Source organism: Kwoniella botswanensis, chromosome 1, assembly GCF_036426115.1.
Source record: "Kwoniella botswanensis chromosome 1, complete sequence".
NCBI classification, from domain to species: domain Eukaryota; kingdom Fungi; phylum Basidiomycota; class Tremellomycetes; order Tremellales; family Cryptococcaceae; genus Kwoniella; species Kwoniella botswanensis.
The window spans coordinates 9,210,786-9,238,278 of NC_088599.1; the positions used below are offsets into that span (position 1 = coordinate 9,210,786).

Consider the following 27,493-nt stretch of genomic DNA (forward strand, 5'->3'; position numbering starts at 1 on the left):
TCCATCTGTAAGCATGCATCTTTTCTTACTTGATGTGATATGATCATCCTGCTCCAGCTGTGCACGGAATGGAAGGACTGCGAGAGTTGAAATTGATCGTCTTGGCATTTCACCCGGAATAAACAACCAAGTCAACAATAACAAGAGTGTTTCATATCCTTGTTCCTTTGCTCACTGGACCCACCTGATCGGTATACAGTCACAGCTCGGTACTATCTCTTGTCAAGTCTATCCTACACCACTCTGCGTTGGACTGTCATCTCTTCATCTACTCAGCATCTTCAGCAACACCGCATCAATCTATTACGGCCGAGGGGTAGCAGTATAAATTCAAGTTATAAATAGACTGCTACTGCTGCGGGGCCCGAAGTAATTTACTGTGAACACAGCACAGAAAAAGAAAAAGAAAATAATCATACGCGTTCATGACACATATAGAGAGGGGAGAAGAACATTACTCTTTATTCAACAACTCAAACGAACTGCCAGATCTATATCATCTTCTCGACCATTGCATCAACCCGCTGCATCTGTTTATAGGAATCAGGGATTCAGAGCAGAAAGGCCCTTAGACGAACATCAGATATATATTCATCAAGATTTTGTCGGACACGTCAAATTAGGTGTTCAAACCCAACGCAACCCGACAGGATCAGCAATCATTCGAACATAGATACTAAGACTCTCAAGCTGGAAAGTGCTAGCTGAAGGAATACAATCTCAAATCCGAGGTCTTTAGGATGTCCTGTCCTACGACCAACTCCAATATAACTGTGAGTCTAGCAGACGGATCCTTGACAACGATGGTGCTCCAATCGATCCATAGCTGACCATTGAATTGGGGTCATGACATAGGATACAGACGAAGATGTGTTTTTCAGTCCTGTAAGTCAAACTCCCACCACGCTTGAATATCGTAAGCTAAGTGATGGTTGACTTGTAGGACGGTATACATTGGGATGCCCATCGTATAGGGTGAGCTAGGTCGTATACAAGGAAAAGATAATACGTGAGCTGATGGTTCGGATAATAAAAAAGTTGGGCAGTAGCAGGAGGATGTGCCGCTCTTGTGAGTCTACCCGTTCTCATGTTGGACTCGCTTCTTAACTGACTGAAAATTGCACATATAGACAACATTGATAACGCTGTTTAACCTCACGATGCACGCGATACGGTATCAGCATCCTCCCGCTCAGAGGCAGGTCATGAGGGTATTACTGATGCCTGCTGTGTAAGTTGCTCGGCCTCTTCATCTTCTTGACATCGCATGTTCTCTGGTCTAATACTCAATGAGATATGCTGTAGCTATTCGATCGTATCATTCTTCTCGTATAGGTACTACAGGGAATACGAATATTATATCTTAGCAGAGGTAAGTTCTATGATCCATGCATTGATAGTCTTCTGTCCCATGCTTTGGCCATAAGTCTTGAGAACCCCCTGCGATACCCTATAGCCGCCAAATGCTGATACTCATCCCCTCTGAATGCAGACCGCCTACGAAGCCGTCACGTTATCTGCTTTCTTGATGCTCCTCATGGAGCTGGTCTCCATGGGTACAACAGACCAGCAAATCAAGACAGCTTTGGCAGAGAAGGATAAAAAGAAGTTTCCGTGAGTCAATATGTTCTTCCTCATCTTTCTATTACCACATTGATTAGATACTAACGATAGTTTCTGCACATCTCACTAGATTTCCAGTAAGCCAGCACTTCTCTGCGCGGATTCGAGGCATTAGCTGAACTGACAACCTGGTGTCCAGTTTAACTTTCTTCGATTCAGAGCTTCCAAACCATATTTTTGGCATGCGTTGAGTTTCAGCGTCATGCAGTATGTCATACTGAGACCTCTGATTTCTATCATCGGGATCATATGTCAATATTACGGTGTCGTGAGTTTAGTTAAACCCATCGTATGGTCTGCACCTATCCCACACAACGCACACTGTTTCAATCCTGACAACTAATTCTCATTCCCATGAACTGTAGCTATGCCCCGAAGAATATTCTGTCCATTACGCCGAGGTGTATCTTGACGCCGTGGACTTCGTCTCGATCTCGGTAGCCCTGTACGGTTTGATTGTGTTTTACGTGCTGTGTAAAGATGAGTTGAAAGGTCGTAAACCGTTGAACAAGGTGAGTTTGAGTATTTCACTTTCTCGCAAAGTAAAGTATATATAAGCTGAGATTGGGGTATTGGGCAGTTCCTGGCCATCAAATTGATTGTCTTCTTCACTTTCTATCAATGTGAGCACGAAAATTACATCTATCACAGTTATACAAGGAACGCAGTCTGTACCGCCATGCTGTTCATCTGCTGATCACCAATTTCTTGTCATTCTGCGACCACTCAGCCTTCCTATTCTCGATTCTGCAGACCTACGGGGTCATCAAAGGCACTGCCTTATGGACAGCTACCAACGTCTCCAACGGTCTAGCAGCGCTGTGCACGTGTGTAGAAATGGTCTTCTTCAGTATTTACATGGGTTGGGCCTACAATTGGACTGATTAGTAAGTATCCCAACCTCCCTCTCTCATGTTTTCGTACATGATCGAGATCACAAACGTTCTTTTCGAAACTGACCTGTGGATATTCGATCCTCCAGTACCGACCCGTTGAAGAGCCCGTATCAACGTCGTACCTCTTTCAAAACGTATTCACAAGCTATATGGGACACAATCAACCTAGCAGATTTCGGTAGGGAGATCTACCTCGCGTGCAAATTCTTAGTGGATTATATAAGAGGCAAACCGGGTACTCATTCGAGTAGTACAAAGTTACAGAAGACGTGAGTTGGCGTTTCATTGCAAAGTTGTTTGTGCGGCGCCTCTTCGACTGGAAGATCAATTAGACTGACTATTGTTTGGTCTGATGTTTGTAGATTCATGCCTGATACGATCGTAGACGAAGATCGACCTCAAGAACTATCGAACTTGAAGACCGGGTATGCAAACAACCAGAAGCTCGATTCCAATCCGACAGACCAACGAGGAGGTTTCACGTCATCTCCACCACCCCAGCAACAGCATCAGCAAACTAGGAGATCATCCAGTGGTAACATGACCCCTACCTTGAGATTTACCAAGTCGTATCAACGCTTGCAGGAAGGTAACCCTCAGTACACACCTCAAGGACAAGAAGCTTTCCCATCTGCTCATCCTACTGGGACCAATCAGTACACCTCATCCGCGAATGATTGGTCTCATCCGAATCAGACAAATGTGCAGTGGCCCGAAGCCAGACCTAATGCGGCGTATCCTGCTGATACTGATGCTCGAGAGATGGGTCAGAGACAGGGTCAGAGAGGATGGGAAGGGCTTTCACACTCGCAGAGATCGAGAGGATATAATTATAACCAGCCAGATTCGTATCATGGTGACGAGGGTATACCTGGTAACCCTAAGCTGTTTTAGAGTACAGTTGCATGCGTATCGGGTAGTAATCCATACACAATAGATAGATAGATGATATAGATGACGGATGAATCTGGCATTCCATCAAGAATAAAATTAGAGAGTGAAACGTATATGAGCTTGATATCTCACATGATACATGAATATATTCTAATACAATCTACAAGATGACAGTCACTCAATTTCCGCTCTTTCCCCTGTGTTCCCCATCTGGACTCTTCTCCACTTGCTTTAACCACTATTCTCATTCTTAGCTTCGTCGAAACATATGCAGATTGCAGCAATCAACGATAGATCCACACCCGGGGCGACAGTCACGAAGTACTGATTGAGCAATAAAGGATGATCAGCTCGTCATCATGATTCGCTTGAGTTTTACTCAGGAGTGGTATCCATTGAGGTAGGATGAAAGAGGATGAGATAGCAAAGGTGAAAAAGGGGCCATGGTGAAGACAACTCACAGTCTGTTGATCCGTGAATACTTCTCTCATGTTGAATACCTGTCTCGAAATCTGAGCTACGACCGGTCCATTCTCTATGGATATGTCTGCTGAGCCACCCCAGAAGTCACCTTTGAGGAGCAGAGTGACGAGCTGATTGGTAGCGGGGTTGGTAAAGGTAGCTTCCATCTTCGAGCCGACTAAGTGTGAGGGTAGAATGCAGGAAAAAGTTAGCTGGATCTCATCTCATCTAGTGGAATAGCAATTATTCGAACGAAATGGATGGCATGACGGTGAGAACGTTGATTTATCGTAGAAATCCCACTCACAGCTCATCCTCTTTTTTATCCTGAACAACTCCCTCTCATCCTGGGTCTCCCCGATAAACGTCTTGTGGATGGACAACAGTTTGTTTCGCAATCCAAATAAGAAGTTCCCATTGGGATCGTTGATGACTGGAGGGCAAACAGATTAGTGATAACACCTCCCAGTTGAGCGGAAGGACGATGACTCACCTTTACGATCTCGGAATGATATAGCTTGACCATGACATTTGACCACGGTGAATCCATTCGTGTCTTTAACTGAGAAGTCATCCTACGATGGCATGATTAGTCGGTGCGATTAGGATGCTATGGATATCCACTCACGCCACTCCAGCTGAATACTTTCTCTCTCAATACAAGCGTAGTAGGCTGTTTAGCAAAGTAGTTCGGGTGTAAGCCCAGTGGAGGGTTGACGGGGTGTAATTGAGCTGGCGCAGATGCGGTGAAGAATCCCATTGTTCGGTTATCGATGCGTGTAGGTTGCAGTATCAGACGGTGACAGAAGAGAGGTGAGAATATAGATATATATGGATGTGTTCTTATATGTATATGTAAATGTATATCAATGAGATGTGAAGAGGCGATGATGAGACAGGGTGAAGCGGTGCATCAGATGTAGAGTAGAGAGTGATACCAAGTTATTTCATCATTTACAAGCCAAGACATTCCTTCCCTCCACATAGCCTCGTTACGTCACATCTCATATATCAAAAGCTTAGATAACATACATACAGGCAGACAGACAGCTGTTCGGATGATCTGAAAAATCATTCCTTCTCCTCCCACAATCCACCCCACCTCTTTTTCAATGTATGAGCCGCCAATTTGGGTTTCCTGTCCCGCGTGAATATCCCCTTCTTATTGCCATCCACCCGGATCACACCAGGTCCCGTACTAAAGTCGGCAAAAACCCAAACTTGCTCCCCTACGATTGCCTCGATCTTGTCAAAGACACGATGATACATAGTGTAAAACTCGGATTGGTATTCCTCTGACCAAGGTTGAGCTGGATGCATGTGCAATCCAGCCAGAGTGTCTGCTCCATATTCACACATCACCAGAGGACGCTTGTACTTTTCTGCCCAGCGTTTGAGCTCTTCTTCCAGCTTCTTCTCTGCCAGCTCAAGATCGCCGGTTTCATGATACCACCCATAATAGCGATTGATGCCGATCACGTCGAAAAGGTCAGCGATCCTATCGGTATCGGGAAGTGCCATGCCCATGTTGGTGAAAGTCACAGGTCGATGGGGATCATGTTGTTTGGTGAATTCGACGAGTGGTTGGAAATATTCCCTCGCACCTTTTTCTTGAGATGCAGGCTCGTTGGTGATAGACCACATAACAACGGATGGGTGATTGTAGTCTCTGTCAATTAGCTCTCTAATAGCCTGTTTATGAGTTTCTTGTGTTGTCGCATCACAATATTCGTCCGAGAAAGTGCCCCTTTCATCTTTGCCAATTAGCCAGCCTCCCAGATGCAGGTTCAGACCAACCGCAGCAACTTCATCGATGATGATCCATCCGTGTCGATCAGCGTAATCATAGATTTCTTCGGCGTAAGGGTAGTGAGAGGTTCGGAAAGAATTGGCACCTGTCCATCGCATGAGTTCGTAATCGTAAACCATCCAAGCATCATCGTGACCTTTGCCAATTACCGTCAAGTCTTCATGCCGAGCAAAACCTTTAAAGTAGAAGGGTTTGTGATTGATGAGAAACTGCGTGCCGGAGATCTTAACGGAGCGAATTCCGACGGGAAGGCTGTACTCATCGACGACTGTACCGGCAGTAGAAACCTTGATGGAAAGGTCGTAAAGGTACGGTTGACCTGGCCCCCAGAGCTTGGGACTGGGAACTGTGAGTGTACCGGAAGGAGAATTTGAGGTCGTAACGATCTTGCCATCCCTGTCCACCAAATTCACCGTAACCGTTCCATCACCTCCGTCAAGCTTGAGATCGAACTTGACTGTACCAGACCCTCCCTTCTCCTCGACATCCGTGACGACCTTGATATCTCCGATCCTGACATCTAGCGGGACAGTGTATAGCCGGACGCTTCTAGCCAGCCCGGCATAATTGAAGAAGTCATGTCTGATGATTTGAACAGTCTTACCTAGCTCGTTCTTCTGGAGCTCTCCAGGTGGAATCGAATGTCTGGTGAGGATGTTATTCACGCCAATCGTAATTCTAACTTCCTCTCCAGCTTTGACTCCCGCCGAAGTGAGATCAGCTTCAAACGGAGTGTATCCCCCAACATGTTTGACCACAAGTTTATCGTTGACATAGACCTCCCCTTCGTGAGTTGCTGAATCCAGACGGATAAAAACTCTTTGACCGTCCCAAGATTTGGGAATACGAACTAAGCGTTGATACCATACCTTTCCAACGTGGTCACGTAGAGCATGGTTGGGAAATATATCGTTGTACGAAGCAGGAACGGGACACTCCAGATTACCAGGCAGGGTGGATTCCCATGGCGATGAGGAGGTGAATTTGGGGTCAGTGTCAAGAGCAAACGACCAGAGTCCGTTGAGAGATTTGACCTCCCGAGTAGAAGTTTCGATGACTCTTAACATCTGGAAAGAGATAACGGGCTGAGAATATGAGAGCAAGTATGAGTCTAGTTGGACAAGATAGGTTGTGAATAAGTTTCCAATATGATCGTTTGATTGTTGGTACCGCGCGGTACAACGAGACGAGGATGTAACACGATTGGAAACCAAGGTAGGTGAGCAACTCTTAGGACGAAGAGTCGAATGCTAACATGATTATGGAATGAAGAAGACGAAGGCTGAGGAAGTTAAGCCTAGCGACAGAAAGCAGGCTGCAAGCAACCACACCCCAAGACAACGAGGATGACCACGACAGGTGACCAGGACCGGGCCGGTTCCGGACCTAACACAAGGCAGTCAGGTGACGGTTGATATTCGACAACGATTGTCTTCCAACCACAGCCGTCCTACCAACGGGAACCCTTAGTCAATCGTTACTCAAGCTCGTATCAGTCTACGGGTCTCAAGAAGGACTTCTGCTTCATGGGTGTAAACTTGAATCAGTCTTCAGGCACCGCAACTATCCCGGTAGAGTAGGTTTACAGGATGCCGAAAATAATCCGGTTGGTAGGATGCTATCTGCTGCGATCATGCCCTCCTAAATGCACGACCCAAAGGGTTGAGATGTTGAAATATAGTCATTGATCCACTTGAGGTTGACTCGAACAGAGAGTCTGGACTCATGAGACGGAAGCAGAACATTAAAGCTGGTAAGCTTTGCGTTTCCACCCGGTCTCAGTGAGATCGTCCAAAACATAACGAGTCTTCGGATAACAAGGTCCTCGCTCATACCGGCAGACTTCTGATAATTTGCGGCAGCTACAGAAGCCATGCATCCAAGAAGACTGCCCACTCGAAGGCGCTGTCTCGTATGGGTCCATATATATGTGGGGTGGCGCAATTGGGAGCATTACGTTCAAAGCATGGCGAATATCAAAACAGATCTATCCTGAGGACTACCGTTCATCCTGACCCGATCATCGGCCATCATTCCTTCTTCCCATACGTGGCGTCTAGCCTGGCTTGAACATATTCGCCGCCCTTGATCTTCCGAACTCCTGCTTTCATGCCCTTGCGAACCAGTATCTCATCCAATACCACGTCATCACTGTGCCATACAGCAACGGGAAGGGATCAGACGGCGTGCATTGTGAAAGAATTGAATTTAACTCACATCTGACCGCCTAGTGGCTGCAGTAAACTTTCGATATCAGGGTGAAGGAAGTATGCGATCGCTATGAGTTCCCAAGAACATCAGATTCGGCGATGTCAATGATATAAGGCTATACAACTACGGCCGTAGCGCGGATGAGCTTACAACATCGGGACGTTGTCTCTGAAAGATTTCGGGGCATCACCACTCGATGCAAAGTGGACTTTGGGACGTCCCAATGCGGTTTCAGCACGAGGTCTCTCTCGCGCTTCACGACCAGTGCACTGACCTTAAAAGCTCCTCCTGACCAAAACTCCAAAGCATCTCCGATATTGATAACCAGACATCCGGGCATAGGAGGAACATCAACCCATGAGCTCCCTCTCCTGACTTGGAGTCCTGAAACGGATGATTGGAAGAGCACAGTGATTGATCCGTAGTCCGTGTGAGCGCCTGCTCGAATGTCCGCGGATCTTCATAAAAGAGTGAGGTGATTGTGCATGTCAATATTCGTCATGTGCGACCTGAGCAACTCACTTGCTGTCTTCTGTGGCGTTTAATGGAAGACTTGCCGGAGGATAATGTAGCAAACGGAGGCGGTTTCGCCTGTGTGCAGGTTACAAGTACACAGATTAGTAATGTTGTTCTCTTGGAGAGGTGACAGAATCAAACAGGACTACGCACTCTCCTAAATGTTGAGAGGACAAGTAATCAGGTGACAGCTTTGATACATATTAGCTCTGTGAGGTTCCCAACGTATCCCCAGGAGACATAAGGGACATACATGCAACGATACAGAAAGCCCTTCGAGTAATCGAAGTGCCACACAGTTGATTTGGGAGATAAACCTTTCGATTGTCGATCTTGAGGGTTCGAGAATGGGAGGCAACAGCATCTGCTCGTCGTGAAGCTGTAGCCAGTCAGGATTGGCTAGATGGAAGCATTCCTTCAAATCGCCAGATCCCCTTGTCGAATCGAGACTAAGTACAAACCATCTCAGGCCTATGCCACATTGAACTGCCAGCAGCCATCAAGGTCACCCACCTTTCTTCCTTTCTGTAGGTCGCTTGAGATAAGCGCGGTAGACATTCATCTGTGCGACGCTCGCTAGAGTAGAAGAGACACTCACATCGCGGTGTAACCTATATTGTCCTTGAGGTCCACCTTATCTTGAGGTCCAGTGTTTGCAAAGTAATCTCCGGCAATCGCGAACGCCTTGTCAATCAATTCTTGCGGAATGCCGTGATCCTTGACATACATGAAACCTTCGGTGGTACACACATCATTGAGCTGTTGTGCCAAGGACTGAACCGACTTGTGATCCCCGAGCGAGATGACCGGCAATTTAGAATATTCTTGTATGACCGTCATATTAACCTTGGTGTATTATGCTATCTCACTGATCACTATCATGGATATCAGTGCGGTCCCAATTCATATATAGCCAATCTAGTGTGCTCATGCAGTAAGATAGCTCTATACCACCCCGGATGTGAATTGTCAAGTCACCCGAAAAGTGCCACGCAGATGTTGGTTGAATAATGTGGCTCTCGTCCGAGAACTGAGCGTTTCACCCGATAGACATTTCACGGAGAAGGACAGTAAGAAACGCGCTCTTCGTTTTTTCCGCTTGGACTTTCTGCACTTGATCAGCGCAGCTTTAGATGATCACAAGGATCTTTGCACACAAATCACAGATCTCCCGACATTACAAAAACATTTTCAGCATGGCCAAACAATTTGATCTGATCATCAAGAACGGAGCTGTGGTGACGTCCGACGGTGTTGGGCGGTACGAAATCGGTATCAAAGATGGGAAGATAAGGCAATTATCTCCTAGTATAGACTCAGAACTGGCGAAGGAGGTTATCGATGCGGAGTGGGTATTGCAGCCCTCTCCAATCGTCTTGTACTTCCGCTGACCCGGTTTCAGAGGAGGGTATGTGATGCCCGGTGGAGTCGATGCCCATGTTCATATCGCACAAGACTTTACCAGCGGTCAGTAACATCCCTGTCCTGTCCATCGCGTCGGTAACCGCCAAGCAGTATGCACCCCAGTCGTGGTACAGGGCTCATGATCTCTATGCACAGGACCGAAAGGCGTGATGGGCAAATGCGCGGATGACTTCCTCACCGGGTCTCGGTCGGCGGTGTGCGGCGGGACTACCACGATCATCGCTTTTGGTAGGTTTCAAGTTTTCGGGATTGACGCTCATCTGTCACCTAGCTCAGCACAATCGAAGCGACGAGTCATTGTTGAAGGTAGTGCAGGACTATCATGCATTGTCCGAAAAAAGCGGAGCGTATTGTGATTACGGTAAATGAGGTCCTACAATTGATAAAGAAGCAACGCATCTCTGATCCTCCACTTGTTTTGTCAGGATTTCATGTGATTATCACTCGCCCGGACGTACAGATGTTGGAAAAGGAGCTCCCAAAGTTGATCGAGGACTGGGGAAGTGAGTGACGGAAAATTTGAACCTGTGCTGAAGAACCCTTGTTCAGTCACATCGTGCAAGCTGTTTATGACTTACTCGTCAATGCAGCTGAGCGATAATCAGCTGTTAGATGTTATGTATGAGACTCGCAAGCTTTTCATGACAACAGTGAGAGAATTCTCTATGATCATCGGGAGAACAGCATGAAGATTTGCGGCTGATAAGGACAAATCGCCAAATTATACAGATGATCCATGCTGAAAATGGGGATCTCATATCTTGGCTGACAAGTAAGTCATGCTTCCTGCCTCTTGTTTGGTGGAAATTCTAGTACATGATCTGAAGTCAAATAGATAAATTGGAGCAAAGAGGGCTGGTGGAACCCTTCTACCACGCAATATCAAGACCGCCAGTGGTAGAGATGGAAGCTACCCAGAGGGCCATCGTCCTGGCCGAGATGATACAAAATCCTGTCCTTTTCGTACATGTCGGTTCAGCGGTCAGTTACCAATCTGGATTTCAGATGACCCCCGCAAACGTACGAGATCGCTGAGCACTTTATCGGTGACAGTCTGCAGCCCAAATCATACGCGACGCCCAAACTCGAGGATTCCCAATCTATGCCGAGACTTGTCCTCAATACCTGCACCTGACATGGGATGATCTGGTGAGCACAAGGCCAAAAAAAGACAAATCTGATGGATAACTTTCGGCAGAAACGATTCCATTCACCCCAATGTTTTGAGAATTCAAAAATGATTTGTTCGCCTCCGCCTGGGCCAGATGACTCTGATCAAGAAGCTTTATGGACGTCAGTTCTCCTCACCTAGCGCAGTCACTTCACATCCCTGGATGATGCTAACAATTGCCTGAAGTGGACTCCGCAACGGAACCTTTACCATTTATTCTAGTGACCACTGTCCATTCCGGTACGCCTGAGTTCTCTTCACTGCTTATTGATATCAGCTGATCTAGCCACAGATACAACGACATACACGGCAAAGCCCTTGGGGTGTTGCAGCATGAGCAGAGTTTGGGGTTTGTCAGATGTCCTGTGGATCAAGAGCACCTGTCGGAAATCTTAGACGACAAGACAGGTCACTTCAAGTACGTGCCGAACGGTGAGTCGATTCGAGCAAAACTGCCACCTGATGTGGCGATTTGTCATCAGCGACTGATCAGCGGCGATGATTGAAGGCTGTCCAGGAGTGGAAACGCGTCTGCCTTTGCTTTTCGAATACGGTCTGAAAACTGGGCGTGTAAGTCCCGAACGGTATGTGGATCTGGTCTCAACCGCGCCAGCCAAGTTGGTAAGTCTCTCCAGCTGCATACTAGCCCCTGACTTTGGGGGCTGATTGTTTGTGCTCAGTATGGTCTGTACCCGATTAAAGGCGCCCTGATCCCTGGTATTTCCGATGCGGATCTCGTAATATGGTACGTCCAGCTTGTCGAGCTCTATCATTGACTGATCTGCACCGCGAAATAGGTATCCCAACGACGCTCTGCCATCCTTTAAGCTCACGAATGCCAACCTTCATCATAACGTTGACTGTGAGTTTGAGAGGATATGGAATTCCCTAAAATATCTTAATCAAAGCTTACTCGTTTATCAGATACCCCTTATGAAGGGATGGAATTTGGGAACTGGCCGCGATACACCATTGTGAGAGGCCAAATCGTGTGGGCCGAAGGGCAGCTCCGAGCGTCTGCGAGTGTTGGAGAATATCTTAAGAGAGGGACTAATCAGCTTGCAACGAGACCGACGAAGTCTATAGCTTCTGACAAGCGCAGGGTCGCTACCTGGTTGTACAAGGCATGATTTAGAAGGGTCTCGATCGCTTTGAAGAGACATATTAGACTATGTAGGGTCATTTTCCGTAATGCGTGCTTCATGAACAAGATTTATGGCATGAAACCTCCTGTCTGGCGAAACACAAACACTGATCTCGCGTGGTAAGGGAATTTGGGTCATTTGGCTGTCTGCCGAATGCAGACTACCGATTTGAAGATGGGCAATTGTGCAGCAGTTTCTCATATAGTTATCGCATCGTAAGTCTGTGTCCCCTGTGCCGCAAATTGACGGGCCTCGCTGTCCGTGAAGATCCAGCTCCAAAAGTAGAAAATCCCGAGTTTATAGTTCGGATATCTATATCCATTCTTAGGCTAGTTTGCCCCAGTCTTATATACATACAGATGACATCAGGGAGAGGGATAAGTACTGCATAACTCTATTCACAACAATCCATTTGGACTTTGGGGTAAGTACGCTTTGAGATTAGTTCTTGAGATCGACTCTTTTCCCACGGTCCTCCGAGAAAAGGCTTGTTATTTGAGTACACTGTCCTACCTTGCATGCATACTCTGTCTAGGTACAAGTATGAGTACACCTTCAAGGTCTCTACATGTCATTTCAAGTACATTTCTGTATTTATGGAGGGGTATGGCAACAGGCAGCGTGCTATATCCATTTCGTAGGACCGGAAAATAGAATGAATAACCCCTACTCGGTCCCAACTCCTCCCAACTATCCATGTCCATGTGAACTACTTGAGAGGTGCGGGAACAATAACACCTGTCTGCTGGGTGATGATCTGGTATTGATGAGGCTGACGATGAAGACCGAAATTGAAGACTTTCTGTTTCCCCACCTTGGCGTCATCAAGATCGATCTTCGCTATGACCAGTTCGTCATCAAGCGTTCTAGACTGAGCCAAGATGTGACCCTCGGGGTGGACAATACCTGTCAAAGGATGGTATTCAGCGGGTTTGCAGTTCCACAACAAGGTCAGAGTCTTGACTTGAAGAGGGAAGCGCTTACAAGAACACCCAATCAGGCCAAACTTGCCATCATCGAAGCCGGCCCGCGCGGCTGCGATGGAGAAAGTAGCGTTGGTGTATGAATGCGCTTGCATGACCAAGAGATGTTGGAATTCAGAACGAGTACGTATAGCGTCGACATCGGCGTCTGACAGACATTCATTTAGGATAGTTGCTAGTGAGTATATGGCTGGCGGCCTTGAGCCGAGGCTCACCTTTGGTATGTCCGAAGCTGATTTGATCAGCTACGAGTTGAACATGCAGACTGCAGCATCACTTACAGACCAGGTGCCCATGAACTGGTGTTATAACCCAAACAGACCAGTTCGACCCCCTGCAGGCCCAAGCATCGCCAGGATTCTAGTTTATCAGTCTCGTTCGTGTGGGAATCACTCACCAGCCCAACGTCGATCATTACAGACTGCGCAACGATTAGGAGGACAAGCGTAATGGAGCCGTAGAACTTACTCATCATTCCAGCTATAGCTTCTCCATCTTCTGCTGTGACTGCCAATTCAGGAACCCGGAAAGCCTGAAACATATCGTACATTAGCACTCATTGGGCAATCGAGAAGTGACCATACCTTGAAGCCATAGGTCCCCGGCTCGAAATATCTTTTCTCTAACTGATCGACCATGTCCTCATCCTCATAAGGCTCTCGGTTACCCGGCAAGTGGACCTTACGGTACTTAGATACTCCAACTCCGTCGTGGAGATACGAACAAGAATTGTAGTAATGTCCGTCAACGGTTCTCTCCCCGTAACCGATGACAATGTCAATCCCCAAGGCTTGGGCACGAACAATCAGGGGCTGTACGTAAGTGAGTCACTCAGCCAACTTCGCGCGCAAATACGTTCAATCACGTACCGAGACCTGTGGGTTTTTGGTAATGTCACCATACTCGAACCACCTGTCAAGCTCGGCCGAATCTTCATCCAATCCCTTGTATCTGGGAAAGAAAGTGGTCAAAGTCGTCTCGCTAGGCATAATCACCCCTCTCAGCTGGGCTCTTTCGTCTTTGATACCGTCCTACTCACGGGTATACCAAAACTTTTACTCCTTTCTCCCCCGCTTCTTCGAGAAGAGTGAGAAGTCGAGTCAAAACCTCGGTACGGCTGCTAGACCTATGTACCGCACCAACTTGTGCCGCAGCGACTGTGATATATCGAGGCATTGTACTGTCTGGAGTGTTTGATTTATACTTGTTTGATGAAAATCCATGATAGCCGGCGAAAGGATCTTATACTTTGATTTCCCGCATGATCCGCTCCGGCAAACAGGGAAAGACTCACCCGACAACAATGCATGCGTCTCGATTCCCTCCGGGCGAGAATAGCAAAGCAATCCGATGGATTTATGTCAACTGGACACCCGTGATATGCCATCTACAATATTGAGAACACGTTCTGGAAAGCTCCATATTGCGTGAAAGACAGTCGACAATAAGATGTTGTACAGAATTGGATATGTCGGCCTTGGTAACATGGGGCGTCCCATATTCACAAATCTCGCCAATTTCGCTGCGGCTAATGGACTGCCAGCGCCGTGCGCTTGGAATATCGATCAGAGTAGCTACAGGGAGATTCAGTCGGACCTGAAAGAAGTACACCTAGCAGGAGAGGTAGAGGAGGTCATCAAGAGGTCCAATGTTGTCTTCACCTGCTTGTTGAATGATGAAGTCGCCGAAAAGGTTTATCAGAAACTGTACGCCGCTGTAGGGTCCGAGAAGGTTATTTTCATCGACCAATCCAGCTTGAGACCTAAGACATCCAGTAAGTCTTGATGCTTACCCCTCCTCCCCGTGTACCAGAGTGGTTGACCATAAGACAGCGCGACTAGAGAAAGCAGCTCATACGGTTGGTGCGTCGTACCTAGCTGCACCTGTCTTTGGTCGACCAAACGCGGCCAAGGCAGCTACGCTGGTACAGATACTCGGAGGCGAACCTGAGGTCAAAGAGTTGGTGAAACCAATTCTCGTACCCGCTATTGCTACTCGTACAGTGGATGCAGGTGATGAAGTTGCCAAAGGTAGGTTCTGAATCTAGACGAAGTCAAGCTGACTGTTCAGGTTCTGCACTCAAGCTTTTAGGCAACAGTCTCATTTTGGGAATTGTCGAAATGTTGGCAGAAACGTACGCTGTGGCAGATACTATCGACTTTGACGCAAAGGTGTATCAAAGCTTCATCCGTAAGTGCGGTGGTACTCGATATGACGAGCTTAGTGTCATGACTTCTAGGCGACTTCCTTCCAGTCTACCCGTACATCGCTTATGGCCACAACATCAGTACAGGCAGCTTCAAGGGGGCCGGCGGCTTTAGACTAGAAGCAGGTCTAAAAGGTGGGTGAGACGTGCGTAAGGCCGATGCTGATGTGGGTTAGACGCTCGCAATATCCTTTCATTGGGCGAAGATTTTGGCAAGAGAGTCTCAATGCCCACTATAGAACTGGCCAAGAAGCACTTGGAACGCGCAGAAGAATTATGCGGAGAGGACATTGATTGGTCTGCATTGGCCGTCGCATTGCGTGAACAAGCGGGACTTGCACCCTTCCGTTGAAGAATGAACTGTATGCATTTGTATATAGCAATGAATAGCACGTCCGATAGGTGACTTCTTTTTCTTGGCTGTCTGTCAATTTGGATTTGAATACGAAACCTGCACCCGGTACTTTCTCGCGCACACTGAAAGTGTCTGGCCCGATGATTGTGAAATATCAAGCCAGCCTATGTCACAGCGACACAGGCTACCCAAGTTCCCATCCGGCCAATCACCATTTGCATTTGAGCTCCAATCTAAAACTTTGGCCCGTATCTAGCAGACATGATATCTGCTCTTAGACGTAGATTTCGTCTACTCCAATCGTGAGTCGCAATCCTCTTCGGACGTCTTTTTGATACTCGTCCGTCTCAACGCTTTTCCAACATCGCTGCCCGGCACCAGACTATATATGTAAGTCAGTGCTGACCGATCAAGTCACATCATCACCATTATTCAGTGAATCCCAATATTCGTCATGTCTGCCTCTGTCGCGAAGGAGCAATTATCGAGTGATCCGCTGGCCACGGTCCACGTCGTCCAGTCAATTCCGGACGACAACGCTGAGGTATTCAAGCTCGAGGCCGGTGGAGAGAATTATCGCAACGTATCCTGGTAGGACTTGGCGATGTATTATTTGGGGAGCTTAAGTGGCTGATTACTGTAGCTAGGTATCGGACTTTCGCTCTCATGTTCAAGATCTTGTTCTCCGTTGGTATTTTGTCGATTCCCTCTGTATTTTCCTACGTTGGTGCTCTGCCGGGAGCGCTTTTGCTGGTTGGCTTTGGAGCGTTCAACGCATATGCCGCACTGATTTTAGGATCCTTCCGACTTCGACATCCCGGTATTCATGTGAGTGCTTAATCAGTCGATCGTGGCTGATGATTAGGGTCTTCAAGACATGGCTTATGTCGTGGGTGGGGCCTGGTATCGAGAACTCGTCGGTGTTCTGTTCATCATCGGCTACGATCTCGTTGCTGGCAGCGGTTACATTGGAGTTTCGACCGCTCTGAACACCTTGTCAGGTCACAGTGTCTGCACTGTATGGTTTTCATTCATCGCCTTTGTGTTCTCGACCGCTCTCGCCATGTTTCCTCGGTTATCTCAGATTGGTGTGGCAGGTGAGTTCAGCATCAATGGTACGTAGCTGATTACTAGCATGGCTTGGTGTTGTTTCCCTGTTCATATCGATATTCATTCTTGTGGTCGCTGTCGCTGTCAGAGACAGACCTGCTTTGGCACCCGAAGGGGACTACGATCTCGGGTTCTACGCAATTGGCAGCCCGACCTTTTTACAAGGCATGACAGCGGCTCTTACCATTTTTGTATCGTCCGGCGGAACTGCTGCTTTCGTACCAATGTGAGTCAATACTAAGAGAGAATCATGACTGATCACATAGAATCTCGGAGATGAAGGATACCACGGACTATAAGCGACCAATCGTAGCGTCTATGACCTTCCTCCACATGTGCTATCTGGCCTTCGCTCTGGTAATTTATCGATACTGTGGAGGTAAGTTAACAAGAACATGAAAGGGATTGGAGGATGATTGTTCCCTATTATAGTATGGATCGCCAGTCCAGCCCTAGGAAGTGCTGGGGAAGTGATAAAGAAAGTCACCTATGGAATTGCTATACCTGGCCTGTGGATCAGCTCCACGGTCAATCAGCATGTAAGCGAGAGTTCGGTGTATGTGTGAAAAGAGTTCAGCTGATACCACACGCAGCTGGCAGCCAAATACATCTTTGTGCGTCTGCTGAAGGGTACGGAACACCTTCAGAAGAAAACCATAGTTCACTGGGCTACATGGCTAGGCGTTTCTTCTGCTTGCGGAATTGCAGCGTTCATCATAGCCGAGGCTATTCCATTCTTCGGGAGTCTTATCGGTCTGCTTGGTGCTATTGCGTATGCCCCCATGGCGGTGAGTTCTCTCCTCTTTGCATAGCTGATCATCACAGATTGTAGTACCCATGCACCTGTGGCTATATGACTACGCCTCTCACCGTAATGGTAGCCCTGCCCAGAAGGCTAAATGGATTTTCCATCTGGTCATGCTATTGATAGGGGTCTTTATGACTGTTGGTGGCGCTTACGCCATGATTAAAAGCATCATGAATGACTACGCTATCGGGCAGGTCTCCTCTGCGTTCTCTTGTGCAGACAAGTAAGTCCTCATTTTGCATATCCATCGTTGTTGCCGTGACTGAAGGACGATCTGTAGTTCCTAAATATCACAATTCGGGAGTTGATCAAACTGGCAGAGTCTGATCGCTGTTCAATCTCCTTTTTCTCAGACTGCGTCAACTTCTTTCGCACGTCAAGAACCATGTCTTGAGTTAATGGTTGATCCATAAGTTGGCGAGATACATATATTATTCCCAAATATGCAACATTCTTTGATGTATTGTTTTGCGCGTCTCTTCAATCTCGTCACACGAAGCAAGCTTTGGTTGATCTGGCCACTCAGAACGGGCCAAAAGAGGGGTCAAGGCTGGAAACGCAAAGCCCTCATTGTTGCGCACCGCATGCGCATGGCGAATATCAGCCTGCTACAAAGTGCATCTTGAATAGGGACTGTAAATTAGAGACACCCCGACAGGGACACGCAGTAGGCGAGCCGCAAAGATCGGAGCCAAGACGGCCGAGCCTGCTTGACTCACCCGATCGGTCACGAGAAGCCTTTCGCCTGAGATTACAAAAGCCAGTTTCAGACCAGCTTTTTCGCATCTCTTCAATTCAAGAACGTCAAGATGAGTAAGCCTAGCTTCAAAACAGTAATCTACGCCACTCATGATGGAGTTGACATTGCTCTGGACTACCGGCTGCCGAGCGTAGCAAGTCCTGACGCGAAAGTCCCAATTCTCTTGTGGTTTCACGGCGGGGGTGAGTATCCGACCAGCTGCTTCGAGCGTAAGCTGACTTTTGTGTATAGGCTTACTGCAGGGCACTCGGACTTGTGAGTTTACAACACTATATCAATTGGCTGACCAACAAAGGCGCTTGGTCTCACTTGGTCAACGCACCCGAGAAGCATGGTCTCTGCGTTGTTTCGGCTGATTATCGACTGGCACCTCAAACCCGACTTCCAGGAATCCTGGCAGATATTGCAGCTTGCATTGCATACTTGCGATCCTCCACTTTCCTCGGAGAGACAAACAATTCGGTAGATCAAAATAAGATCATCGTTTCTGGCGGTTCCGCCGGCGGTTGGCTTGCATTATTCCTCGGGAGCGGAATAGGCTTTGAAGCATGCTCCCTTACGCCACCAGAGCCGCCGCTCGCTGTCGTTCCATTGTACCCCATCACCGACATCTGTTCGCCATTTTTCAACACAAAGCATTCCCGTACGTGCATGGTCCACTCCACAGATCCCTGAATTGAGACTGAACCTGAATTCTCAGCCGTTTCGTATTTCGGACGGATGATCGAACATTCGGAAGTCGCCGAGTACATGAATCCAAGTGCGCCTGCGACAAGCGAGTCGGTACTGGAGAGCACGAGATCAAAATGTTACCCGTATATGGTGAGCGAACCATGCATTGAAATTGCAGGAGGTCTCCTCTGACCACCACGCAGGTTCAAGAGGCCATAGAAGCCAAACTTCTTCTAGAAGGTACTGGTATCCCCCCAGAAGCTTTCAGTATCGCCTCCGCTATCGCTTCCAGCGCGGCCAAACTTCCGCCAATGTTTATTGTTCACGGAACGTAAGTTTAGAACAAATGACGGGCGCTGACCACACGTCTAGTATCGACGACAAGGTCCCGATTCAGCAATCCCAGGAAGTGGTAACCGCTTGCGAATCTCGTGGGCTGGACGTAACATTCCAAATCTTAAAGGGAGTTGATCATCTGTTCGATATGGACGACACCTATCAAATGGAGGAAATGTACGCTTGGATCGCTAGACAGGTAAAGGTCCAAGCATATTGACTGTAGTGTAGACTTTCATGCATTGCACGTTACCAGATAACGGAATGCACAGTTTATTTATCAGCCTTCTAACAGGATGATGCTCGAAAAGGGAGGAAAAACCTGAAAAGCCGAAGGTATTTTAGCTACTACAGTATCTAGGGAAGCGACAAGAGTCGGATCTGCCCGGATTGAGCAACATGCCTGAAAATTTCCTTTGGATCATGTACACTGAACTGCATGAAGCAAGATATTTAGCTCTATGATTTCTTGATCAGAAAGCCCGCCCAAACAAGAACTTTCCCACTGTAGAATTTTACAAAACTAGAACGGTCTTCGCTCGTATGCCACCAGAATGCCTTTGCAAGCTGTGGGATGCTCTACCACAGAAGCTTATAAACAGCTAATTAGTGACCCCAAATCTTCCTTTCGACGTATCGAGCGGGAATAAAAGTCACAACGGCAAACGCAAAGGCCAATTCGAAGCCCACATCGCCTCCCCCTCCGATCTTTCGAGCGATTGGCCCAACGAACCAAGAAGTGGACATACCTGAAGGTATGAGTGAAGTTAGCATCATCAAGGGCAATGTTAGGGCTCAAACTCACCTAACGCCGCACCCAGCCAGCCTAAACCTAAAGCCAAGAAAGCGGCGGCACCCATTGGTAGCTTACGAGCATTAGTGTAGTCATCTGGAGCATAGTTGTCAAAGTCATTTGCCCGGAAGACAATATGCTCCGTGGCAACCACCCCGAAATACATAGCCAGCCAGTAAGCTAGGAATAGCAGTAGATTCTCCAAGACAGTGGAGAAAGATTTAGCCCCGGTCGCCGCCAAGGCTCCATATACGACACTGATGATCAAGGCGATAAATGGGCGCGGAACCGCCTGACAGTACGGCGAAAGTGCGTGGAATGTGTTCGTGAAAATGTAGACGTTCCTATCGTGCATGGAACGATCAGTCCACCATAGACTTACAGAGGTGAAAGGGCAGTATACGCACGGTGTGTTGACGGCAACTGTCGAGAGGCCAATGATGATGACTAAAAACTTGCCAAAGCCTCCGCAAGGCTCCAGAAGGGAAGTAATCAACCCTCCGACCGAGCCGGATTCGACTTATCGATTCGAAAAAGAAAACAACATTCAACGTGCAACTCGAAGGTAAGACCTTGTTAAATATGACACTCACAACGGTCTTCCCAATCAGGTCTGGCCACAAAAGTCGTGACGGCCAACGCTCCCATGAGTTCAATAAAGACCAATGGAATGACAAGACCGGTATAGGTCGCCCAGAACAGCTTGTGAGAGTTTGTAGATTTCGGCATCGAGACTGTGAAGTCAGCGGCGAAGCCGACCCAGCCAATTCTGTCGAGAATCGAAGTCAGTATGTCCCTGGACTCTAACGCAAAATCGTCACGTACGCGTATCCAACAATAGCACATCCGAAGCTGAGCACTCCAGCCGCTTCAATCGGACCTGAACCTCTCCAGGCCCCTGGAACATGAGTCGGCTTACATCTACGTGGCCCATAGGGGATAGCAAAGGCCGAGATCACTCACCGGGAAGGTCCATGTACTTCGCTGACGTTCCCATCGCCACAAGGAATGCACTATGTGGTGTATATCAGTTCACTGTGTCGACAGATGATGGAAGGCATCGCTCACATAAGCACAGGGTAGCCTGCAAATTTTTCGTATTTATGTATCACGCTATACCCGGAGAACGAGATCAACAAGCCGAGGAGTGCTGAGCATGACTTTAGTTCACTGACGCGATGTTTCTCAGTCATAGCTCACCAAGGATGACGACCGCAGCCACAGTTGGGATCTGATGCGTAGAACTGACAGCTTGCCAACAAGAAACACCTCCGATAGTGTTCATAGCTGCCGCACTTTGTCAGCCAACATCTCTTCGTCGCGTTATCATATAGCGCTCACTCACTTGCCCAGCCACAGCAAGCGATGAGGTTGAATATGACGGGAATGAGACCAGTCCAATAGCCCATAGAGAAACGAGACAGGACCATCTGACGGAGGCCTAACTCCTGTATAAGGCAAGCGAGATGAGCTTCAGTGCAGAAAAAAATAATGATTGGACGAACCTTGCCAAATATGCACATATAGGCTACTGGAGCACAGGCCAGCAGGTTGAAGAAGACGATAGAAAGTGCAGCGTCCCTGAGTCCCATATCCCAGTACAGATGCCCGAGGTAGCCAACACTGAATGTGCCCACACAGGAGTTGACAGAGAACCACAACGTGCCATTGTCCCACCTGCCAAAAGATAAGCATTTCGTTCTTCCTCCCGAGGTGATGACGTACCAGCTAACGTGAGGTCGATCGTTCTCCGGAACTCGCTCGATCCCTCTGGCCTCGACCCCAAACTTAGTATGAGGGGATACTCGAGCGTCAGTGTGCACGGACAAAGTACCAGATGACGAGCGGACATACCCGATCGAACCAAGACATTGCCTTCCAAAGGGGCGCCACGATACCATTGTTACGCGGAACGCCATCATTGATTTCGAGGATCCGGGTGGCCGATGCATGTACATGATGAGGCTCTTGTGGAGCGCCGTCAGCGAGTGCTTCAATATCCTTCTCGGGCTCCATTGTCAAGGTTTGAGTGATTGAGTACTGTAAAGAATTGTAAGACCAAGTGCAATTTCCGTATAGATAAGATTTGGAGCCAGAATTTATAGATAACTCGTTATCTTGACGACAGTCGAACCATATGCGAGACGCCACAATTAGTGAGATTGATCCCGTCGAAGAAGGATATACCGTAAAACTGGCCCGATGCGCAGTCAAACTTTGGAAATTACGACGTTGCTATCAACTTTGACTGGCCATGTCGCTGTCGGATGAATGGGATACTTTGGTCGTACTCGGTCGAGTGCACGACAACTCCACCGGGTTTTCATTGTTGCCAAATTCTGTACATTTGAGCATGCATGAATTGTAGAGAGCCGTACTTTACCACTTAAACACGATTTCCTCAACAGATATTGTCCCGACTTTTGCACAATATTGTCCCAATTCCTTGACAATATCTAACGATGCTGGGTCAAGCAATCCTGAACTTTGGTGTCATGATTGGCACCAATCTACTCAAAGTGCTGCCAGGTACCAACCCCACCAACCTTGACAACGTTCCACACGAGGTGGACTTGGCATGGATGCGGAAGTCCATTGAAGTCATGCCTCCCTGTCACTTCAATGCCTACGGATCGGTCAGTACACTGTCTGGAATTGATCAAATCCATAGCTGTTGGCTGATGAAATGCTGTGATCGATTAGGTTATTGTTAATGCCACTGATGGCGCTTTGTTATGCTCTGGTTATAACTCGCAAGTGGAGATAGGAGATCCGACTGAGCACGGCGAGATTAATGCCATTCGGGTGAGGAATTTGTCTTGATGTTTGAAGAGTCTTGCTGATGCTCCAAGTTGCAGAACTGCGTTGCCAAATACACCGAGTTGGGCTGGACCCCGAAAGAGGTACGTTGCAGGCCAGGCTACCATCAGAAGCTAAAACACGACGTAGATCTCCGCCATCTGGCCTCAAGCTTGGATTTATACTACAGCTGAGCCGTGAGTCACCCTGTGTGACACTATGACACTTACAACTTACACAACTTACAACAACAGATGTCCGATGTGTGGATCTACCATTCTACAATGTAAGCATTTTGTGCATTACAAAAGAGTTCATACTGAGAATTTATCAGCTGGCTTCAAAAGAGTGGTCTATGGAACCTCAAGCCCAACTCTAATGTCTCTTGGATGGACCGAGTATCTAGTCAGCGTCCGAAACCAGTGGCTCGCTGCTGCTGCAGCTGTACAGGTGGGCTTTGGATCTGGTCGACCTATCACTCAAGTGGTAGGGCCTATCGGCGATGATGAGACCGACCCGCGCCTTGCATGGCAATTCAACTCGAGCTATCCATGCCCTGTTGGGTGCACCCGGCATGCCGAGAACGATATCTGTAAGCCATAAGGATGTCACGTGCTACCATTTGAGTTCGTTTGATATCAGCCACAACTATCTACGTACACCGCAATACTCTTGGTTATGTATTACGTAATATGATTTTTGCCCATCGGGTGAGCTGCTGCATCACACCCGGCATTCCTTTGGAAAAACGTAAATTCCCACTGGACAATCTCATCTCTGATTCGCTTTATAACTAGCTCCAAGGAGCCTTTTGATTCTTGCTATACTCTAAGCTATCTGAGGGTGGCGATAACTCATGGAAAGATGGGAAGTCCATCGGATGACTTTGATTTCACGGCTCTGCGTTCTGAAGCGGGGCCGATCAGGGTCAGCCAGAGACAGCCTGCAAGGTAGGTCACGGTCTTCACATGAACGAAGGACACTAATATCAATACATATATTAATGACGTAGCTGTACGGAGTGCACACGGTGAGCTGGCTTCAGTAATATTGTCACGTTGGCTGATTGTTGTGTCTTAGACGGAAGACGCGGTATGTGCATCGAATTTGACAGCTCGATTACTGCTAACCGCATTGAAGATGCGATAAAAAGGAGCCGTGTACCAATTGGTAAGGTCGTCGTATCTCTACGCTGGGCTGTCTAGATCGCTGAGCTATGTTCCAGTCGTACCCGTGGTGTACCCGAAAAATGTCGAATCGAGCGAGTCATACCTACCAAGCAACTGTGAGTCATCCCATCGATATCCTCTTCCGTGTGAGGCTTATTAGGGCTACGTCATACGGGTAGAAACGCGGCTGCAAATTTGAAACTCTTGAAGAATGATGTTCAAGCCTTCAGAACCAATGTTGAGAAGCGAGTGACCGACTTGGAGACGCTGGTCAAGGGTCTCATCGCTGCTCAAAGCCCTGATAAGCTGGTCCACGAAGTGCAAGGATGTTCCACGGGATCCCCCATTCCGTCTATGTCTACAGATCAGTTTGTGAGAAGCTCCGTATCCCTTAAGAGCCTTGAGTAGGGTTAGCGCTCATATTGACTACCTCCAGAGCGATGACGGATCACCTCAAGGAGATAATGATGGAGCCGATGCAGCGGCTACCCTTGAATTGTAAGGAAGATGGTGCAACTATGATTTGGCTCCTGACCTGCTGTACTACCCAGCCTCGCTATCGGTAGGGTGCGCGCCGCCTCCCCGGAGGGCTTACAGGAGGATATTCGCTGGGCTTCAGGGATGGCCGAAGAAGTGAGCAAGTTTCGCGGCCTCAACAACGCCCAGTGACTCCCCACAAGCTGCTGATGCGTTCTATTTAGCAGGCCCCTCAAGAGACCCATTTTGATTCTTCGCCATCCAGTATGACCTTTCCTTTGGCTGACCCAGCACCGTCCACTGGTATTCTCTCTTCTTCGGCCAATTTTGGTTTATCGCGATCTCCGCGACCGCTTCGTCAACGTCTATCAGCAGCTCGTCAGAAGGTCAGAGACGAAATAATATCTACCTTGCCAACCCCTGAGCTTGGAAAAATGCTTGTGCAGTTCGACATCGAGCATGTAGCGTGGACACACTGGTAAGCTGCAATCCGGACTTCAACGCAGTCTCGGTGCTTTTACTGATGGGTTTTTGCAAATAGTTGCTATCATGGTCCGACCTTTCGTAAGTCCTGTATCCTCGTGTCTGAATAACGCTTAAAGTCTTACCAATGACAGAGAGCGAAAGTGAACTGTTCTGGTCTGAACTGGGCGTTCCAGGCGTGGAGATCAATTGGTCCTTTTTGGCTCTTCTGCTCGGAGTTATCATGGTAAGGGATTTCAATCGTAATGAGCTGGAAAACCAATGATGGGAATAGTCAGCCGCGTATCACTTACCGCCCGGGATATTCCGTACCCTCTTTCCGGGCCGTGAGTTTTTCTTTAAATCCCATGATCTCATTACTGTTGGCTCATCGAGGTACCACACAGAAACACCTATAGAACTCATGAACAACTGGTTTGACGCTTCTCTTCTATGTCTTCAAGAAGCCGATTGGATGCGATCACACAGCCTGTGAGTGGTGCCATCGTCGTTCTGCTGATTGTCCAGTTACGCGGTGCAATGCGTGTCTGTCATCGCTTCCGCAGCAAATCACATCGGCAAAGCGGATCTCTATTTCACGCTCTTGGGAGCAGCAGTGAGGTGCGTATTTGTTCAGCAACCTACTTGCCTGAAGACCAGAGCGCCAGCTTACCCTACTACTTCATACAGAGTGGCGCAAGGCCTCAATCTACACCGGCTTGGACCCGACTCGCCTCTACATTACCAGTCGGAGGATGCGAGAATTGTCATTGCAAGAGAAGTACGCAAACGTACATGGTATCAGCTTGTATATCAAGGTACGGGGAGCCTACAGTCAGGAATTCCGCCCAGCTGATCTGAACTGTAGACGCCTTTCATGCGGCTTTCAATGGTTCTTGCTGTGAGTCACCAAAGCTCGCATATATTGGCATCATCATCGACGTGATACCTGACTGCTCTTGTCCTGCAGCAATAAATCAAGCTCAATTCAATACTCCACCTCCTTTACACTGCATAGATAGTCGGCTGGGACTGGGTACTCAACAGGCTGTTGTTCCATTGGACGTCCCAACTACAGACTCGCACGTCAGCCAGTTATACAAGGGTGAGGTTTATGCTTGTTGCAGCGCAGCGCCCCGACAGCTGACTCCTCTGTTTAGTCGCTTTGCAAGTCAACAAGTGAGTTACAAAACAAAAGCATCGCGACATAAGTTTATGAGAATCAGAGCTTATTCAGAAACCGATCATCTCTCGCCAATTCAGTATGATACTCTACTGGAAATTGACCACGATATGCAGAATATTCGAGCAGAGGCACCTGCTTGGATGCGGGATGAGAATTATCCTCTGTCACCTGATATGCCAGCTTGGGTAGATTGGCAGCGCAAAGCATATATGGTAAGAGATTGACCCGAATTACTGGCACCTTATCTGAACCATCACTGACGGACATGTAGCTATCGGCAGCCCATAAAGTGAGCATCATTCATCCGGTGGCCCTACTGCGTTAATCACGATGTTATAGGTCATTGTGCTTCACCGACCCTATCTTGGCCGAGCCATTCGCGGTGATCTTCGCTATGCTCGTTCTCGAGAGGTAAGCTGCCTACCACATAGCCTGCCCTGGATGCTGATATGAGGAGACAGACATGTTTAGAACATGCAAAATTGATATTAGGCATCTTCAAACGTTGCTCCACGCCGCAATTCCGAGCGACATGGTAAGTCGACTCGTGCGCTGCTCACAATGGCCACTATTGCTGGGGATCTAACATTTTTTCTCATCCAGGACTGTCTTGGTACATGCAGTCGCCGCCAGCCTCGTCATAATTCTTGATGCTGCTCAACAGACGGAACCGGTGGTATCAGTAGGTATTGAAATGGTCCAAGAAACCCTACAAATACTGCTAGGATTGAAGGATGTTTCCATGATTGCTCAAAAAGGAGCTCTAGTGCTAGCGGCACTCGTAGACAGGTCCACACAGCTCGCTTCTACTCAAACTGGGTTGACGGGAAATAAGAATCGAAAGGACAGGACAGGGTTTACAGGCCGAGCTGAAACCGAACTCAACAGGGCTCTGGCTATCTTCCATCGCACGCATCTGCCTAAATCTCCCACTCCGATCATTATGCATCGACTTCCGCAAACTTGTTCGCTCTCCTCAGACACGAATTGGTTAGGAGATTTTGGGGCTTTCCCTCCGAGTTCTGGGATTCGGGGACAGATACTGTCACAAGATGATACGTTTGAAGCTATGAGTCAATCGACTGGACCATTTGATCCATTTTTCGGATTCTCGCGGCCTGAATGGGAAACCTTGGCTTCAACAGCTTTGGAATTGGATGACTTAGTAGTTCGTTAGCGTTCGATATAAATGACTGGATGCTATGTGTAATGCATTTTGTGAAG

The 27,493-nt window shown here is 47.9% G+C and overlaps 13 protein-coding genes across 13 annotated transcripts; 8 read left to right on the forward strand and 5 right to left on the reverse strand.

Annotated features, from left to right (window-relative positions):
• Window positions 1-740: 740 nt before the first annotated feature.
• L199_003466 (uncharacterized protein) lies at window positions 741-3,413 on the forward strand (the record flags this gene model as incomplete). The annotated part of the gene is made up of 14 exons (XM_064889196.1): window positions 741-773; window positions 856-885; window positions 944-975; window positions 1,039-1,069; window positions 1,131-1,231; window positions 1,306-1,372; window positions 1,493-1,614; window positions 1,694-1,700; window positions 1,763-1,891; window positions 1,989-2,135; window positions 2,204-2,246; window positions 2,354-2,510; window positions 2,606-2,788; window positions 2,882-3,413. The coding sequence occupies 14 exons, from the start codon at window positions 741-743 to the stop codon at window positions 3,411-3,413; spliced, it is 1,614 nt and encodes a 537-aa protein (XP_064745268.1).
• A 231-nt stretch (window positions 3,414-3,644) lies between these two features.
• L199_003467 (uncharacterized protein) lies at window positions 3,645-4,635 on the reverse strand (the record flags this gene model as incomplete). The annotated part of the gene is made up of 5 exons (XM_064889197.1): window positions 3,645-3,737; window positions 3,875-4,053; window positions 4,183-4,308; window positions 4,369-4,450; window positions 4,504-4,635. 5 exons carry the CDS (start codon window positions 4,633-4,635, stop codon window positions 3,645-3,647), a joined length of 612 nt encoding a protein of 203 aa, XP_064745269.1.
• Window positions 4,636-4,946: 311 nt separating this feature from the next.
• L199_003468 (uncharacterized protein) lies at window positions 4,947-6,752 on the reverse strand (the record flags this gene model as incomplete). Its single annotated transcript, XM_064889198.1, has 1 exon — window positions 4,947-6,752. One exon carries the CDS (start codon window positions 6,750-6,752, stop codon window positions 4,947-4,949), a length of 1,806 nt encoding a protein of 601 aa, XP_064745270.1.
• A 963-nt stretch (window positions 6,753-7,715) lies between these two features.
• L199_003469 (uncharacterized protein) lies at window positions 7,716-9,252 on the reverse strand (the record flags this gene model as incomplete). Its single annotated transcript, XM_064889199.1, has 8 exons — window positions 7,716-7,836; window positions 7,903-7,963; window positions 8,047-8,104; window positions 8,171-8,354; window positions 8,419-8,487; window positions 8,566-8,603; window positions 8,666-8,861; window positions 9,011-9,252. 8 exons carry the CDS (start codon window positions 9,250-9,252, stop codon window positions 7,716-7,718), a joined length of 969 nt encoding a protein of 322 aa, XP_064745271.1.
• A 356-nt stretch (window positions 9,253-9,608) lies between these two features.
• L199_003470 (dihydropyrimidinase) lies at window positions 9,609-12,138 on the forward strand (the record flags this gene model as incomplete). The annotated part of the gene is made up of 16 exons (XM_064889200.1): window positions 9,609-9,760; window positions 9,815-9,879; window positions 9,973-10,065; window positions 10,109-10,198; window positions 10,263-10,340; window positions 10,387-10,487; window positions 10,567-10,609; window positions 10,673-10,818; window positions 10,891-10,986; window positions 11,036-11,130; window positions 11,195-11,248; window positions 11,301-11,440; window positions 11,517-11,629; window positions 11,689-11,753; window positions 11,806-11,870; window positions 11,933-12,138. 16 exons carry the CDS (start codon window positions 9,609-9,611, stop codon window positions 12,136-12,138), a joined length of 1,602 nt encoding a protein of 533 aa, XP_064745272.1.
• Window positions 12,139-12,862: 724 nt separating this feature from the next.
• On the reverse strand, window positions 12,863-14,312 carry L199_003471 (uncharacterized protein; the record flags this gene model as incomplete). Its single annotated transcript, XM_064889201.1, has 8 exons — window positions 12,863-13,059; window positions 13,138-13,284; window positions 13,352-13,381; window positions 13,534-13,557; window positions 13,605-13,668; window positions 13,721-13,948; window positions 14,006-14,117; window positions 14,176-14,312. 8 exons carry the CDS (start codon window positions 14,310-14,312, stop codon window positions 12,863-12,865), a joined length of 939 nt encoding a protein of 312 aa, XP_064745273.1.
• Window positions 14,313-14,585: 273 nt separating this feature from the next.
• On the forward strand, window positions 14,586-15,694 carry L199_003472 (uncharacterized protein; the record flags this gene model as incomplete). Its single annotated transcript, XM_064889202.1, has 5 exons — window positions 14,586-14,910; window positions 14,969-15,166; window positions 15,228-15,326; window positions 15,376-15,477; window positions 15,519-15,694. 5 exons carry the CDS (start codon window positions 14,586-14,588, stop codon window positions 15,692-15,694), a joined length of 900 nt encoding a protein of 299 aa, XP_064745274.1.
• Window positions 15,695-16,151: 457 nt separating this feature from the next.
• Window positions 16,152-16,537, forward strand: L199_003473 (uncharacterized protein; the record flags this gene model as incomplete). Its single annotated transcript, XM_064889203.1, has 2 exons — window positions 16,152-16,288; window positions 16,345-16,537. The coding sequence occupies 2 exons, from the start codon at window positions 16,152-16,154 to the stop codon at window positions 16,535-16,537; spliced, it is 330 nt and encodes a 109-aa protein (XP_064745275.1).
• A 546-nt stretch (window positions 16,538-17,083) lies between these two features.
• On the forward strand, window positions 17,084-17,842 carry L199_003474 (uncharacterized protein; the record flags this gene model as incomplete). Its single annotated transcript, XM_064889204.1, has 4 exons — window positions 17,084-17,186; window positions 17,240-17,346; window positions 17,401-17,595; window positions 17,810-17,842. 4 exons carry the CDS (start codon window positions 17,084-17,086, stop codon window positions 17,840-17,842), a joined length of 438 nt encoding a protein of 145 aa, XP_064745276.1.
• Window positions 17,843-18,424: 582 nt separating this feature from the next.
• Window positions 18,425-19,382, forward strand: L199_003475 (uncharacterized protein; the record flags this gene model as incomplete). Its single annotated transcript, XM_064889205.1, has 4 exons — window positions 18,425-18,557; window positions 18,671-19,018; window positions 19,076-19,197; window positions 19,251-19,382. 4 exons carry the CDS (start codon window positions 18,425-18,427, stop codon window positions 19,380-19,382), a joined length of 735 nt encoding a protein of 244 aa, XP_064745277.1.
• Window positions 19,383-19,989: 607 nt separating this feature from the next.
• On the reverse strand, window positions 19,990-22,192 carry L199_003476 (uncharacterized protein; the record flags this gene model as incomplete). Its single annotated transcript, XM_064889206.1, has 12 exons — window positions 19,990-20,132; window positions 20,189-20,520; window positions 20,584-20,695; window positions 20,770-20,945; window positions 21,002-21,074; window positions 21,140-21,189; window positions 21,245-21,326; window positions 21,377-21,463; window positions 21,522-21,624; window positions 21,682-21,853; window positions 21,902-21,963; window positions 22,031-22,192. The coding sequence occupies 12 exons, from the start codon at window positions 22,190-22,192 to the stop codon at window positions 19,990-19,992; spliced, it is 1,554 nt and encodes a 517-aa protein (XP_064745278.1).
• A 446-nt stretch (window positions 22,193-22,638) lies between these two features.
• L199_003477 (uncharacterized protein) lies at window positions 22,639-23,578 on the forward strand (the record flags this gene model as incomplete). The annotated part of the gene is made up of 6 exons (XM_064889207.1): window positions 22,639-22,812; window positions 22,880-22,981; window positions 23,035-23,079; window positions 23,126-23,172; window positions 23,230-23,261; window positions 23,310-23,578. The coding sequence occupies 6 exons, from the start codon at window positions 22,639-22,641 to the stop codon at window positions 23,576-23,578; spliced, it is 669 nt and encodes a 222-aa protein (XP_064745279.1).
• Window positions 23,579-23,839: 261 nt separating this feature from the next.
• Window positions 23,840-27,446, forward strand: L199_003478 (uncharacterized protein; the record flags this gene model as incomplete). The annotated part of the gene is made up of 23 exons (XM_064889208.1): window positions 23,840-23,925; window positions 23,988-24,005; window positions 24,056-24,067; window positions 24,116-24,145; window positions 24,201-24,260; window positions 24,324-24,516; window positions 24,581-24,642; window positions 24,696-24,777; window positions 24,846-25,099; window positions 25,163-25,185; window positions 25,239-25,330; window positions 25,379-25,430; window positions 25,491-25,575; window positions 25,650-25,704; window positions 25,774-25,864; window positions 25,952-25,984; window positions 26,054-26,188; window positions 26,244-26,262; window positions 26,310-26,481; window positions 26,541-26,558; window positions 26,609-26,680; window positions 26,731-26,804; window positions 26,873-27,446. The coding sequence occupies 23 exons, from the start codon at window positions 23,840-23,842 to the stop codon at window positions 27,444-27,446; spliced, it is 2,292 nt and encodes a 763-aa protein (XP_064745280.1).
• Window positions 27,447-27,493: the final 47 nt, after the last annotated feature.